At 33.3% G+C, this 16,674-nt stretch overlaps 1 protein-coding gene and 1 long non-coding RNA gene across 2 annotated transcripts; both read left to right on the top strand.

Annotated features, from left to right (window-relative positions):
- Nucleotides 1–3,516: 3,516 nt before the first annotated feature.
- LOC145635301 (uncharacterized) lies at nucleotides 3,517–4,518 on the top strand. The gene is made up of 2 exons (XR_014113831.1): nucleotides 3,517–4,013; nucleotides 4,294–4,518. It is a non-coding gene; the product is annotated as an uncharacterized LOC145635301 (long non-coding RNA).
- A 2,340-nt stretch (nucleotides 4,519–6,858) lies between these two features.
- On the top strand, nucleotides 6,859–16,549 carry LOC145636320 (vesicle-associated protein 4-1-like). Its single transcript, XM_081687847.1, has 7 exons — nucleotides 6,859–7,370; nucleotides 13,520–13,590; nucleotides 13,782–13,863; nucleotides 13,978–14,099; nucleotides 15,481–15,558; nucleotides 15,940–16,059; nucleotides 16,159–16,549. Exons 1-7 carry the CDS (start codon nucleotides 7,100–7,102, stop codon nucleotides 16,216–16,218), a joined length of 804 nt encoding a protein of 267 aa, XP_081543973.1. The 5' UTR covers nucleotides 6,859–7,099; the 3' UTR covers nucleotides 16,219–16,549.
- Nucleotides 16,550–16,674: the final 125 nt, after the last annotated feature.

The following is a 16,674-nucleotide window of genomic DNA, read 5'->3' as shown; positions in this document are numbered from 1 at the left end:
AGCGTGGGCTTATGGTTGTACCCACTGTTCGCCCCACACCCTTTTCAAACATAACCATCTATTTCAAATACCGAGTAGTGACTAGTGAGTATTACGGAGTACCCAAAAAAAAAAAAAATAGTGAGTAGTACAAATATATTATTTTGTATATACGGAGTATTTATTTTTTAATATAATGTAGAACGAGTATGTAGAATGAGTCATTGTACTAAATATGGAGTGGGTACACTTGTAGTCTGTATAGGTATTTCTATTAAAATTTTAAAATTGAGTGGATAAGGTGAATACATCAAGAACAAGTGAACAACAGGTGATACGATAATGTCACATGATCTTCACATTACATATTTATAGTTTAATTAAGTCCCATGTCACACCCAATTTTTACTACTCGTAGATGTTATAATAAAGTCCTATCATCTTCATCAATCTTCACTATATTCACATTACATTCAAGTCATTAAATTCTATTTTATTTTAAGCCTACAAGTAATACAATTCAATGAAAGCTTGAAAATAAAAGTCAAACTTTCTTGACTATGTTTTATTGGCGTTTGTCTTATTCCGTCACCCCATTTACTTAATACGTAGTAGTTGGATGTCTCTGTATTTTTAGTGGTTCATATTGACTTTTGTCCAGTATTGACATTATTGCGTAACATATGAAATATGAAATATGAAATATTTATCCTTTTATTTATTACTCACTTCACCCCCTAAATTAAAAGTCTTCTTCTGCTAATATGAAACTTTGTATTAAAGGAGTACTCCCTCCGTACCTAAATTACATTTTTATTTGAAAATTTACACGGGAATTAAGGAGTACTCCTTCCGTCCCTAAATGAAGCTTTGTAGCCGATAGATTGGCTAATCTAGGAGTTGTCCTCGAAGAGAAGGTGTCTTATTTCAATGAGCCTCCAATTGAAATAAGGAAACTTCTTTGGGAGGACGTAGTTGGGGTTACCTCACCCCGTTTTGTTAAGTAGGTTTATTTTTTAGCGTTTGTGTTCGGGATTATACCCTCTTTTGCATAAAAAAAAAAAAAAAATTAAGGAGGAAAGAATAAGACAAATAACAATAATTAGATAATACAATGGGAAGTACAAAACATTAAATAATGTTTTTGAGCAAAGATAGATTAGTGATTACTCATGACATGTCATCAATCCTTTGCAAAAAAAAGGATCAATCACATGCTCTTAATTGAAAAATTTTAACCAATCATATTCATTGTAATTTGGCACAATGATTCTGAAAAATTAAAGACTAAAAAAGTACATTAGCCAACCAAACATTAAAAGTGGAATGTAAATACATTAATTATACATTAAAAGTACAACTGAAAAAGAGAGTGTATTTGGGATATTTAGAAGAAAAAAAACTTACTAAAAATGAAAAGGTGGAATGTAATTTTAGAATACCCAAAATAGAAAGGAAGATTGTAATTTAGGGATAGAGGGATTACCTATTATTGATGATATTAAAAGTCAAAACTTTACATTGGCAAACATATGTACATGGAAATGAAACAATTAAAAAGATACTCCGTACATCAAAAGTGTTCTGTACAATAATAAATTAAATGGAGTAATTAATTTTTGAATGAGCATTGCTCATTATGATATTCTAAATGAACATATTGTCTTTCGAACTAAGCAAGACCTTTCTAGAATTGAACAAAGTTCTTCATAACAAGCATATTACAAGTCAACAACGCGTTTATCATAAGTGATGTGGCGGGGTTAAACTTAATCTCCACGTCATTGCCTACCTTTTGTTCTTTTCTAATTTCCCATATAAATTCACAAAATCTGCAATATTTTTATACAACAGTGCCAAGAATCAACCAGTAAACACAAAAAAGCAATATTTTGCTATTCCAAAAACTTTCTTATAAAAAAAACCTTGAATTTGTTAGCAAAAATATTTATTTTGTTCAAATACTACTATGAGCTTGAGGTACTTAGGGAGGGTGTTGTACCAAGCTGCAGGAAATACGAGGGTGATGTTGCAAGGCACCAAACTAGACCAAGCTTCTTCTAAATGTGATTCTAACTTCATCGTGTCTTTCAAGAATTCCTCCGGCTTTAACCGCCACACGAGGCGGTTAACCACCGATGCTAAGGTTGCTACCACCACCTCCGCGGATAGGCTTGCCGAGGAGTCTCTCCGGACTGTCTTGTATTTGAGTTGTTGGGGTCCATTTTAATCATTCAATAATTATTCTTGTACATATATATATATATATATATATATATATATATATATATAGTGCATTTATTTTTGACATTAGCAATATTGATGACGATGTCAAGTTTGCAATAAAAACTAGTTTAAGGCTCGGGCGATACTTCGGGTATTTAAATTACATTATGTTTAAATACTTGTAGACATTATTATGTATAATTGCTTAATTGGTATTGAATATAAAAAAATAACATCTAAGGAAACAATCATTAGCATGTGATTGATTTCATTCTTACAAATTAAATTAATTGAAATTTAATGTGCAGAGATTTAGAAGTTAAATTCTATAGGAAAATTAAACAAGAGGGTTACACATATGAAGAGTCTTGAGGTGATATGTAGGATGACACATAACAATGACATGACGCCAAATCACATTGAGGGAATAATGACACATGACAATAGCATGTTATCCCTTTGTGTTTTAATAATATTATTATAGAGAAGCATAAATGAACTTCTAGCAAGCAAGGTTGGTTGATCTTCCAGGAAGTATTGCATAGAAGTAGTCAAGTAGTTAATTACTTAGATTATTTGTAAAATTGCAAATCAATATACCACAAAATATAAATTGATAAAGGCTAAAAAGCATTCCCTTATTCAATTCGATCTTCATACCTCTTCAAAATCACACACGATACAATATGATATTGACATATGAGACTATGATCAGTATTCACATGCACAAATCTAATATAGGCATTTATACAAATTTAATATCTGACATTAATGAACCTACTCCGTATTATGTATAAGGATCTTCCTGAATAAGCTATATCGCGTCTAACTGATTAAGTAGCCTTTAGAGCATAAGGCCTAAATTTCTTGTTCATCCCTTCAGCTGAACTATGAGGATGGGTGAGTATGCGTCTCCATCCTTTATTATGGGCAAAATTGGTTAAAGGGTGAGTCAATTAATATAATTATTATTCTTTTTCTTATAGAAGTACGTACAATTATGTTTGAATATGATACAAACAATCAACATTATAACTGATGCTTAACTTAATTTAATGTAAAATATAGGCCCTTTTCAACTAACTGTATTATCTTAGTGTATACTCCATATTTTCAAGCTTGCCATAAGGTACGGAGTATTCTTTGTAAAATATACCGAGTATAAGTATTAAACAAGAGTACTCCGTAGTTGTATTACAAACGTTGGCATATCAGAATTATTTTTGGATGGGAGGAGTAACAATTAACTAATCAATTTTTTTTAAGAAAAAATTTAGGTGAATCGGACTCACGGTGAGTCTGATAAACGCTTTTATTATTTTATTTTCGAACTTGAAATATGAAATATTACTACATTAGGTTGTTTTTATATGCGGACAAATGCCGAATTTGCAAGTAACATTATCTACATAGTCTATCTTTATTTATTCTTCATTCATTCCTACCACACAAAACTTTGCACCTATTTCACCAATTACTACATACATACCCCAAACATTCTTCTACAATCAACACAAACGTACATAATGAACACACTCAAACCTTGCAAATATTCCAATTACAATAACCATAATTCATCATTATTTCAGTCCATCAACTCTAAGTTTGCATTAAAATCGATAAACACGGTTAGATTTTATAGGCCAAATGTTAATAAACTTTGTACTGTTAGAGCTAGCTACGCCGGCGGCGAAGCTCGAAACAATGAAGATGGAATTGAAAGGAAAAGCTTTCTTTCTCTAGAGGAGGCCGGTTTAGTGGAGATTTCTGGTTTAAGTGTTCATGAACGTTTCCTTTGCAGATTAACAGTATGTTTTTTCTCCTCTTTCCTTTTTTAATTTTTAGTAAGGGTATGCTTATTTTGCTAAGGTATACTTGTTGGTGACCATTACTTTTTTGAAATATATTAATTTTATTAATAAAAAGTCATACCACATTTACAAATGAAATTTAAATAAACAAATATATAAAATTAAATGGTATACTTGTTAAATTAAAAAAAAATATATAATATAAATGTGGACTATAATAATGCACTTTAGAAAGAGGGTAATTAATGACAGTTTAAAAATTGAAATGATGTGGCAGATATCATCTTTGAATCTACTGAGAGTGATAGCAGAGCAAGAAGGATGTTCAATAGAAGAGCTAAATGCAGGAAGAATTTGTGATTGGTTCTTGAAAGATAAGCTCAAAAGGGAGCAGAATATTGGCTCCGCTGTACTCCAATGGGATGACGATGACCCTTTTGCTGGCCAATTTTAATTACTGTACTTTAGTGTATTACTAATATAATAATTATTATTATTATCATATCATGGCATTCAATTTCATCATTTTTTTTTATTATTTATATGGTCTTATTATTCCGATCCATACTAATTTGGCATGTTAGAACATTATCAGTGACAAAGTTTTACATGACATCCTAAAATAGTTACTCCTCTGGGGAAAAAAAATTGAATGATAGATACTTCATGTACTTCGCATTTGATTAAGGTTATGCAGGCATGAGGCATGACGTGATAATAGTTATAAAGATGGCATTTGCCGAGTTATGGCACGACATGACCCACTACGTAACATGACATGCATGCTAACTTATCTGATCTCTTATTAGATTATGTTCTCTTCGCTTTATAAAAATAAAGTAAAACAAGTTCAATAAAAATAAAATAAGTTAAGTATAAATAAGTCAATAAGTAAAATTAATTTAATTATTCAATACAAATCAAACTTTCGAGAACAAATAAGTTTTAAGTAGTTAAATGAGTTTAATTTCAACAAAAATTATCTAAATTCAACAAATGTTTTTTAATATTAATTATTATCAAGTGAAATAAAACCTGATCGTCTTGCCTAATACATTCTCTTCAATCTAAGCACAATTCTTCTCAGAGAGGTATGAGCTTAATTGCGTTGGACTTTATACATAGTTAAGGTTGAAGTTTTGTATAATTAACTACTTAATTAATAATGTCACTGTATACAATTTTTAATACATGACATAAAGCGATCAAAGTGATTAAGCTAGTTAGCTAGGTACAAAATGATTACCTAAAAACGAATGAGCTTAGGTGACTTGTCGTTGGCAAACCAAAATTATAATATAGTAGTCACTCAATTTATAGAATTTGAGACCCCTAGATGACAGTCATTACACGATGAATGCACCCTTTTTAAATTTTGTTGGCTTTGCCTTTTGCCATTTGCACGCTACATTTATTTCATGTGTTGGAGTTTTGAGTCTTTTAACTAGTTCATTCAAAACTTGAACTGGGTTTTTTTATTTTCTTTTTCAAAAGTTTTTTACGTGTATTCGACACCAAGAGTTGATCATTTTATTAGAAATTTATCAAGATATAGAACCATTTTCTAGCAATGTGATGCACTTGCTATACACTATTAGAGGCTTAGAGCAATAACACTAGGAAGTTTTTGGACTTATAATTTCATTAGTACAATTTAAGCTACTATCATATAGTATCAATTATCAAATATCAATATCATCACTTAATAAACTAAGCTAATAGCACATGTTGTGCAATGTTGCCTTAGCTTGCATGCTTGTTAGCTTGGCAAATTTTAAGGGTTCCAAATAATATATATCCAACAATCACGGGTAATATATGTATACATCTGAGATTTAACCGTTGTGGCTTATCATTAGAAGGGTAATTATTAATTTAAAATAATCTCATCTTGAAAATTCAGCGTGGCACAAAAACCTACACTAGTTGTAACCATTATTTTATGCCATTAAAATTACTCTTTTTCTTTTTGTAATTGTTATACCTACTAAAATCAAGATAACATACCAATTTAAGTATAAAATATGTTAATTACATTACTATAGAAAAGTAACAAACGTTTAGGCCACCTAATTATTCCTTTAAAGTAAGTAATCAAGCACCTCAATCAATATTATGAAAACTACGTACCTTCCAAATTTGAAGACTTTGCAAGCTTTCAACTTCAGTTTTATTAAAAACCCTGTGGTTTAAACTAATTCATAACTTGTCAATTTTAGCTCATAAATGTACCTCCCAATCTCTACCAAGTACCAACTTTCATTATTCAACTACCTTTCTATTTGTTTATTTCGATTTCAAAAACATTTATTCGACATCCAACTCCATTTATACTACCATTCCAAATTTGTTAAAATGTGATTCGTTCAAGTATCACATGTACCTATTTAAACATTTATTTTGTAACTTGTTTGTCAATTCTGATCACTTGTCACCATTTGTCAAAAATTGAAATATCATGACAAGACACAAATTAAATCCAAACACCGAATTATATATCTGTACTCCCCATAACTAACCTAATTAACCTCTCAATCTCCATCGAATTATATTGAAGTATATATTTTTGACAAAAAAGCGGATTGTATTAGTTAAAATCTCAAGTTTCAACTAACAATTTTTCAACAACCAATACCACTCACCTCACCATTTTAAACTAGTTTTATTGCACTAAAAATACCACCTAAAATGGTCTATTTTAATAATTTCAAACAATGTCTATTTATTTTAATAATTTCAAACAATGTTGAATTTTTGATTAATAAAAAAACAAAAGTTTTGTTTGATTTTTGAAACCAAATTAGTATTGGATTAGTAGAAAGTTAAAGTCTAAAACCGCAATCTCCTCCCTCACACAGTCATCATCATCATCTTCCCCACTCCCCGGCCCACCATTTCCTTTTTCTCTCTCCAAAGTTGAAGAAAAAGCAGAAACAACTCAAACCAAAAAGTCTTCTTCAACTCCATTTTCTCTCTCCTCTTCCAAAATTGAAACAACCCATTTCAATTTAAAACCAGCAAAAAAAACCCAAAAAAATTGAAGGAAAAATAATCAAAATTGAAGCTTTTTAAATGGTGTAAAAATGGCGATAACTGAGGAAGGATCTGAAGGAGGAGGAAAAGTTTGGGGTCTTTTTAAGATCCCATTTCGTCAAAATAATCCCTCAATTTCATCTTCTTCTGTAACTTCTGCTAATTCTGTAATGATGCAAAGTGGTCATAATCACAACAATAACAATGGTGAAGGCTCAAATTCTCAACCTGCTGCTCCTTCTGTTACTTCTGTTGCTAGATCTTTGCTTCCTACTCGACGCCGTCTTCGCCTTGATCCCTCCAACAAGCTCTATTTCCCTTGTATACTCTCTTTCTCTCTCATTTGACTCACTTTTCTCAAGTTGACTTTTTAATAGATTTTTTATTTTGTGTTTTTGAGCATTTTTGTGAATTGGGGTTTTGTTTTAGTGTTGATCATGAATTTTAATTTTAGCAAATTTTGGTGATTATGTTCTTGTGAAATTTGACAAAATACAGTTGTTTTTCATGGAAGTAGGGTTGTAACATTTGTTTTACAAAAATAAAAATAGGGTTGTACATTGTATGAATGTTGTTCTCAAATATTCACATTGCTAGTGCTTTGATTGGTTGTTGTATTGTTTGATTGACTAAGTGTTGGTACTTGGTTGACGTTGGATGACTATTTGGTCTGAATTTTATAAATTCACCACAAGTTGATGTCATTCAAAGCTTTGATTTTTTCACCCTGAAATTGTGCTTATCTAGAATTTGTTCATTGTATGAGTTCATAAAATTATAAAAGCATGACCTAATGTTAGAGTGTTGAGTGCGCGTTGCATGTTCCAAATTATGTCGTATCGGATTAAGGAAGGTTCCATACTTTGATTGAGGGTGAAGGGTGCGTGCCGCTTGGAGTAATGATAGGCTGTGTTGATGTTTCTGCCAAAGATAAACTGGTTAATGGTCTCCTGTCGTTAATCTCTCCTGTTTGATTAGACATAGTCAAGACATTTGATTCTAACTTGACTTGTTTGATTTGAGTATTAAGTATTTACTGGTGTAACTTCTTGAATGAAAATATTTTAAATCTTGTTCAACTTCATATAGGTTACACTTCACTATATGCCATGAGTCATTATAACCCTTTACGTAGAAGCTACCACGAGTCTTTGTATGCAATATAAGTCTAGTGCACGTGTCACACAATAATTGATAATGGAGTTTTCAATTTATAGTGGGAATTGTTTTGTAGAAAGAGTCGGGCTTTGCCTGAAGCTATTAATGTCAGATATTAACTTTGTCCTCTTGGAAACTTTTGGTTTGTAGCAAGCTACATGTATTTGCATCTCTTTGTGTCACATACATACATTGACGGTTCGTTTGATAAGCAATCATAATTTGTAGGAACAAATCTTATTTTTGTGTTTGGTTTGTAAGAAAAGGCTATGTTTTATTACCTTGGTACTGAAAGTATAACCTCAAACTTATATTTCTCTTAATAGTTTTTTTTAATTACTGAATACCACCTATTGATTGGTAATGTATGGTTGTGAAGATTTATTAAGGAAATGATTTGGGGATGGATAATCATTACCATGAATCATGATGGCATGAGAATTTCCTGATAACATTAATTTCATTTACCACCATTTATCACCACATACCAAACAAGTTGCGAAATTACGGCTAAATAACCATATTGTAAGAAGATATAACAGAGTGATGATAGACAAATATGCTAGTTTTAGATTTGTGCATATAATTTGCATATTTAATGAAAATGCAGTTGGTTGTCTTTTGATATCTCTGGGCACACTAATTAGATAGAGTGGTGAAAGATGGGGGTAAATATATCACTTATACAAAGTTTGTTTTGGTGAAAATTAATGTTAAATTCATAACTATTTTGTGTTCATTTGAAAATTGTTCTTGATGGAAAATGTGGGCGTCTTCTAGATTCATTTCATCTAGTAAGGTTGTGACTGAGGGAGTTTCTATAGCTCTATATGGTATCATTGCTATTTTCAGATTGAAGGTTTTTAATTTAAGAGGTTGTTCATAAAAAAGCCTGCTGATGAGCTTCAAATTAGTTTACCGCACTAGTCTTATCTCATCCATTGTAAAGGGGCAACTATAAAATCAGTGTGACTTATGCTGATATCCAAAAACTTGATCGTAGTTTTTGAGAAAACTAAAATTTAAATTAGGCAATGCTTTTAGCTAGCAATTACTCATAGATGCGTACGAGGATCGTGAGAGTGGCTAAGCAAGTGTTAAAACATGGGATAAAGAGCAGTGTGAGGATCATGGAGAACCAATTTGGCTTTATGCTAGGAAGATCAATTGTAGCCCCGTAGGGCTGTGGAGGCATTTCAACTCATAAGATAACTAGTGGAGAACTATTAGGATAAGAAAAGGGTTCACTCAAGTCTTCATTGATTTGGTGAAGGCCTACGAGAAAGCTAAAATTTAAATTAGGCAATGGTTGTAGTTAGCAATTGTTGATAGATGAGTGTGAGGATTGTGGGAACGAGTGTTTAGACAAAGGATAAAAATGAGTGTGTGGATTGCGGAGACCAATATGCGGTTGTGGAGTTGAGGCATTTTAACTCATAAGATTACTAGTGGGGAGCTATAAGGATTAGAAAAAGGATTTGCACAAGGTTCTCATTGATTTGGTGCAGGCCTATGATAAGGTACCATGAGAAGTACTTTGTTAAGCGTTAATAAGGAAAGACATTTTATTGAAATATGTTAACATCATTAAGGATGTGTACTACGAAGTTACCTTGTGCGTTCAAATAATTGTTCCTTAGATAAAAGAGTTCCCTGTAACGTTCAGAGTACAATGGTCCGGCGAGTCTACACTTAGCCCCCTTTTTTGGCAATATCTTTGGACGAATTGAAGAGTTCAATTCAAGAAGTTATACTATGGTGCATGATGTTTTTTAATGTGACAATTAATGAGAGGAAATAAGGTGTAGGAAACAAGTTGGAATTGTGGAGACATAATTGGCAAGGCTTTGTGTAAAACAAAATGTTTGTAGTGTAAGTTTAGTGCAATAAGAAGTTTGGGAGGCAAGGGAGATATTCTAGGACGGTAGTATTTGGATGTGAGTAATGTGTAAAGGTTCTGAATGCTTTAAATCAAAGCAGCGGGTGATAGGTTCCCATGTGGTTAATCCTATGGCTTATGTGAATATGGCTTGCCCTATTGAAGGTAAAATACTACCGCGCGACAATTAAACCTTCCTATGTATGGTATAGAGCGTTATGTTGTGCAACATTGTTACGGAGTATTTTCAAGATGGATGTGGCAGAGATGCGTATGCTTCAATGGACGCGTGGTATATTAGAAAGGATCGGCTACGAAACCTTTGTTGTTGTTGTTAACCATTTTTTTTTTTGGCAAATAACCTGATTTGTTTTAACAAATTTAAAAAATACAAAATATTACAAATAGGTTTACAATTATTCAAAATCCCAAAATATGTCTTAGGAAGGATTTAAATAGCTTAGTTGTGATATTTGTATTCTACTTAGGGCTCGTTGACATTTACTTAATTTCAGCTCAGCTCCAAGCAGTTCAGTTCACCTCAGCTCCAAGCAGTTCAGTTCACCTCAGCTCCAAGCAGTTCAGTTCAACTCCTAATTTCCCTCTCTCATAAAATATTCAGTTCAGCTCACCTCAGCTCTAATCTTCAGTTTAGCTCTAATCAGTTCAGTAAATGTGAACAGGCCCTTACTCTGTTTCCCTAATATTGCAACATAGGGGGTTGGACACGGATTTTAAGAAGAGGAGAGAGATACGAAGGAATAAAGATAGGGATCCATGTGATGAGGAGGGAGAAAGAGAGAAGACATGTGCAAATAGAAAAATGTTGCAATATCTGAAAAACTTTCTAAAATGGTAATTGTTATAGTATTAGGGGAACCGAGGAAGTGTTATATTAAATTCAAGTAGTTTAAAAATAATATTAGACTTCTGATATAATTTTTTTGTTCGGTATATTTGTATATAAACCCCTTCAATTCGTTAAAATCTGATTTTTCAAAAATTTCAATCCGATCTGATTTGATTTACAAAAATATATTCGATTTGAATTACTGATTTGGTTTGGATTAGATTTGATTTGTTTGTTATTTGAATAATGGACACGACATTACGTTTCATACACTTTCGTTTACTTTAATCCTTGTGTATTACTAGGTTTTCTATGTCACTTATATTTAATTTATTCTCTTTCTTTTCCCAGACTTTTTCATTTAATTTTCACATCTCTACCGTGTACTTGGTATGTGTTTTTTTTCCTACTCATAATAAATAACCTACTTAATTTGTTTCTTTATAGTTGCAACACTTCTCTAAAATGGAAATGTCACAATAGTTGCAACACACTATAAAAAAAAGAGTTTAATGGTGAAAATTGTTCTATTACCTTTATTTAAAGCTCATGACCCACTTGATTATACTTATAACAAACTCTTAACCCCATTTTAAGTGTATTATATCATGTGAGGTCCACTTTTCTTAAATACTGTGATAAAGTATTATTTATAACATTGCTTTTTTTTGTCACCCTCATTATCTATCCCCGTGTGTTTTCTCTAGCCTAGCTTTCTATGATCTAACTTTCAGACGCTGCTTAGTTTACTTGAACATTTCACGGACGATTTCAAATGATGCTTCATTTTATCTGACCCCAAAATTCTTTTGGGATTAATGCTTGTTTTTTGCTGTTTAATATACACAATCTACTAATTTAGTATTATTAGTTCTGCCACTTCACTAGTGTACATAAAGTCACAAACTCAGCTTTCTTACTTCACAAGTGGAAAAATAAGCTCTAACACACTACATTGCTCATGGTAGAAAATCAAATTTTCTTGATAGAAGAATAGCAGGAAAGATCTCTGAGATGGTGAGTGAATGTGGATCTACGGGCTTTTCTGTGTTTGGGAGGATCTCAAATGATGATTTTATTCTCATTATAGTTACTGACTTTGGAGTAAAAAACCAGGGGTCCCAACATCCATCATCGGCTGGAGCCAGGCCACTGCTATTATCAGCACATCAGTGACCTAATTCTTGCCATCCTTCTGAAAAGGGTAGATTCAATCTTTCTTTCCCAATCACTCTGTCTTGCTCTCTCTCTGTTTTGTTTTAATCAATCTCTTCGCTCTTCCTGATGGGTACTTCACCTACTAAGTACCCTAATCACACCACAGTAAAATTGTAGCAGGGTATAGGGCCTTCTCTGATGGCCTGCTATTCGTTCTGATTAGGATCTACACCGATGAGTTATGGCAAGTTGGCAACGTATATCTTGATGCAAAGATTCGTTTCTATAGCTGGGAACTTCTCATTAATCACTATGCTGTCTGAAAAGTTATCTTCTTCGTTCATCTTGAGTTGTGCTCATAATTCAGTATTCAGATTTATCACCATATATATATATTTTTAAAATTTTTTTATCTGGGCATTTGAGTATTTCTATGCTCTCTTTCACTTTGTGTAACTGCGTGCATGTGTGATGTGTTTACTAGGGTTATTGGTGATTGCCATGCATATCTGCAATTTTACATGTATACCGGTGTATGTGCAAGGCTTGCTTTAGATTCTGGAAATTCTTTATAAGTTCTGTTGATTAGGACAGAAGTGTCTAAGTTCTGTTTATTGGTGAATGCCATGCATATGTGCAATTTTCCATGCATGCTTGGTGTATGTGCAAGGCTTGCATTAGATTTTGAAAATTCTTTATGAGTTCTGTTGATAGGAAAGAAGTGTATACGTTCATATTTGAGAATACCAATGATGTCCTTGAAAAGCATTACTCGTTACTTTTTTAAACCAAACCTCTCTCTCTACTTCCTACACTGAAATATCTCAAACCCAACATTACTTCAACCAAACCCCTCTGGAGTTTCTATGACTAGATGTGCAAAGTGCAAACTGCCCATCACTTCATTAAAGGTGGCTGTTTAACCTGTTTTTTTAATCTTCGTTGAGAGCTCCTTGCATCCTAATCTGTTAACTAAGTAGTTCTCTTTTTATCTTCAGTGGTCACAATTAGTTGGACTACCCACATTTTACTGTTACATAAAAGTTACCGTGGTCTGTTTGTTAGGGTCTTAGGATTGAGGGGGAAAGTGCAGGAGGGCTGTTCATGATAGATTCAATATGGCCTGAGTGAGCCTCGCTGTATTTAGTGCTGCGAAGCTCACTGATGCTCTTCATAGGAGATCCAGGGTTGCATGCAAATGCTGATTGCTAGCTCAATAGTGACTCAGGGCTGGGGTTTTGTGGAAGGGAGAGCTTGATAGGGAAGATGGAAATGAGATAAAGAATGGGAGGAACATTTAAATGGGGAAGGGATGAGAGGTTGTTTCTTTTTCTATATAGACCAATTTTATGTAATTGTTAGTTTAATATTTATGTTTTTGTGGAAAGCTGTGTAGCTCTAACGCCCACTTTGTCCGTCTTACAGATGAACCTGGCAAGCAGGTTAGGAGTGCCATAAAGATTAAAAATACAAGCAAGTCTCACGTAGCTTTCAAGGTATGGATGCTGACTTTGAATAGATTGTCATTTGACATTTTTACAGGCAACAGATTTGTACCCCTTTTGCTGCAATTATTTTGGATCTGGTAATTGTGCTACTGTTTAGTGGTTTATGTGTGGTGAGTCGTCAAGTCCTTCTAAGCCAAAATATGAATCTCAATATCTCATTATTGAATTCTTTGTTTCAGTTTCAAACAACTGCTCCAAAAAGTTGTTTTATGCGTCCACCAGGAGCTATTCTTGCTCCTGGCGAGAGCCTCATTGCGACTGGTATAAATCCCTTATGCCTGACTATTTTTTTTTTCATATCTTTGCAGCTAGTGTTATTTATTTATTTATTGGAATCTAATCAGTATTCTTTTTGTTGTACATGGATTCGGCTAGTTTTTAAGTTCGTTGAGCATCCAGAGAACAATGAAAAGCCCTTGTTAGAGCAGAAGAGCAGGGTGAAGTTCAAAATCATGAGCTTAAAGGTGAAAGGACCGATGGAATATGTTCCTGAAATGGTGCGTCTATACTGTTTTACATTTGAAGATGTTTTTTCATTTCTTTTATTACAATATATAGCTACTTTAAATTTAAAGGGTCCAAAGACTGAAATTGCTGTTTGGTGCTCTTATCTTGATGGGATATGTTATATTGAATAGTTTGTGTGATTTTTCTCTCAGATCAGCAGGTTTAGGACAGACTAAAATGTCTGACCATTGACCTCTTTCCTGAAATTGTGCAGAATCCAGTGGCATAGACAGATTTTGTGAAACATTTTTTTTCTTTGTTGGGTAATGTAGTAATTCTTTTTTTTTTTAATGAACATGCTGAGTGTAGTTCACTCTAAAAAGGTCAACTGCAACTTCCAGTCAGTTGATTTTTTCCCCCTTTTTTGTTGAACATAAATGTCACTCTAGTTGTCCTGTCTATTTTTCTTATTCTCTTCTTCCCTTATATCCATTTTCCTTTTTTTTACTCCCGTAATTTCTCATCCCTTATCTCTGTGTACCTTATTTTTTCCTCCTGTAAGCTAGTAGTAATTCATAAGCCTGGGTTCCTATTTGTACTAAGCCTAGTACTTCATTCTCGTTGCTGCTTCTTCAACTTGGAGGATTCCTCTCTTTAATTTTCTTCATTTACTGCCAAGTTTAAATTTTAGGCTTTTTGATTCTCTAAAACTGCTTTTGCTTCTTTCACTGTCTCACACAAAGATCAAATGTGAGCTCCAAACTTTATATTTTCTGTTTTTTTTTTTTTTTTTAAGAGAGAAGGTGAAGTTTGAATATCAAGCTATTGTGGCTTGTTTCCATTGAGAGAAAGGTGCCGGCTTTGATAATTTTTTGAGCCTTGAAGGTTGCTTCTATGGATAGATACTGTTACACTAAATTGAAATGTGTAGGCCATTAGAGCTTTGTACTTGCTTTATCCAAATCAAACATGGTTCTTCCAATCTAGGAAAGATTGAATAGCATTGCCAGTATAATGGAGAAAATGTTAAAGAGGAAAAGTTTATGCTCAGCAAACCATACAACATTAAAAATAAAATTGAACCATAAACATCATAACACTTGCTCGTTTAAGTACAAAATTAAACAGCAAAGTCCTAGTTTCATTTCCCAATATTTTCAAATGTATAAAGCTTGATTTAGATTGTCTCTAATTATACTTTTCAGTGAATTGGGTTCTGTAAGCTTAGTTTGCCAGAGCAATGCTTCTCATGTACTTTGTTCATATGTTGTATGGGATTGTTTGCTATGCTGGTTCAGGTTTTTAAAATCAAGGAAGCCTTATGATTAGATCTTCTTGAACGTTTTTTTCCTTCCGCGTCCATTTCGTGTAATATTTAAATAAAACTGTGTATCTTATCAAATTGTTTATCACTTTTTCTCTTTTATGCAGTTTGATGAGCAGAAGGATCAAGTAGCCATAGAACAGATACTGCGTGTTATATTTCTAGACACAGAGCGTCCCAGTGCAGTAAGTGCTCTGTTTTCTTTTTGTTAAACTACAAAAGTGCTCTGTTAGAGCTGATCATGGTTAAGCAGAACCACGTTTGGGCAATAAATAATGCCCAAACCTGTTAAACTCAAGCTTAATTCTAAAGTAGTCTAAAGAGCAATTCTTAGGCCGTACCACACCCCAAAAAAATCCTTCCATTTTAGGCCATCCTTAGCTGCAATTCGGGCTGAAAAAACAGCAGCCTCAACCCAGCTTGAGCTTTGACTGGCTAGTTATAATCTGCTCTACCTTACACAGAAAACACATAAATGTGCACGTTTTGACTAAAGCACAATTGACGCTACAGACATGGTCTGTCTCTAAAGCAGTTTTTTGCATTCTTTTGTTCTGTTTCTCAAGGCTTTTGAAAAATTGAAGCGCCAATTAGCGGAGGCAGAGGCGGAGCTTGAAGAACGGAAGAAGCCACCAGAGGACACTGGGCCGAAGATCATTGGTGAAGGACTTGTTATAGATGAATGGGTGAGTTATAATAGAACACAATTCTGGTTTTGTGAAATTTGTTCATAGCTGGTATTGCACCCATATGCTCAACTTCTGTCTTGTCATGCATTTTTACAGAAAGAGAGAAGAGAGAGATACCTTGCTAGACAGCAGGGTGAAGGAGTGGACTCTACATAAAGAAGACAGTCCAATTTTTCAGTAATCGCAGCCCTGAGGATGAAGTCATAGCGTTTGATCTCACAAGGCATTGTGTATTTGTGGCATCACCTAGGATTGTACTATAAAATGAGATGGTTGTTTAGGAAAACATTGTCATTGAGTGCTTGAAAGGCTGGAAAGGGTTTGAGGAAGTTGCCCTAGTCAACTTGTTATTTACCTGTAGATAAAATTGTAGCTTTGTACTAAGGAGAAATGATAATTGGGTGTAAGAATGTAATCAGACTATATTTCTCGATCGTGTTGTGAAGATGTTTTAAAATAAGCTAGCTTCATTTATTTCGTGATTTCACTTTACTCTTTAATTCGAATAAGTGTTATAAATCTTGTTTGGTTCACCTTTAGGTTTCAAGTACGAGGTTAGGAATCATTGAATCAAAATACATAGTAAAGGAAGATGAGGTGAAAGAGTAGTAT

This window comes from Chenopodium album, chromosome 6 (assembly GCF_948465745.1).
Source record: "Chenopodium album chromosome 6, dcCheAlbu1.1, whole genome shotgun sequence".
In the NCBI taxonomy this organism is placed as follows: Eukaryota; Viridiplantae; Streptophyta; class Magnoliopsida; order Caryophyllales; family Amaranthaceae; genus Chenopodium; species Chenopodium album.
This window is presented reverse-complemented; position numbering and strand designations above follow the sequence as displayed.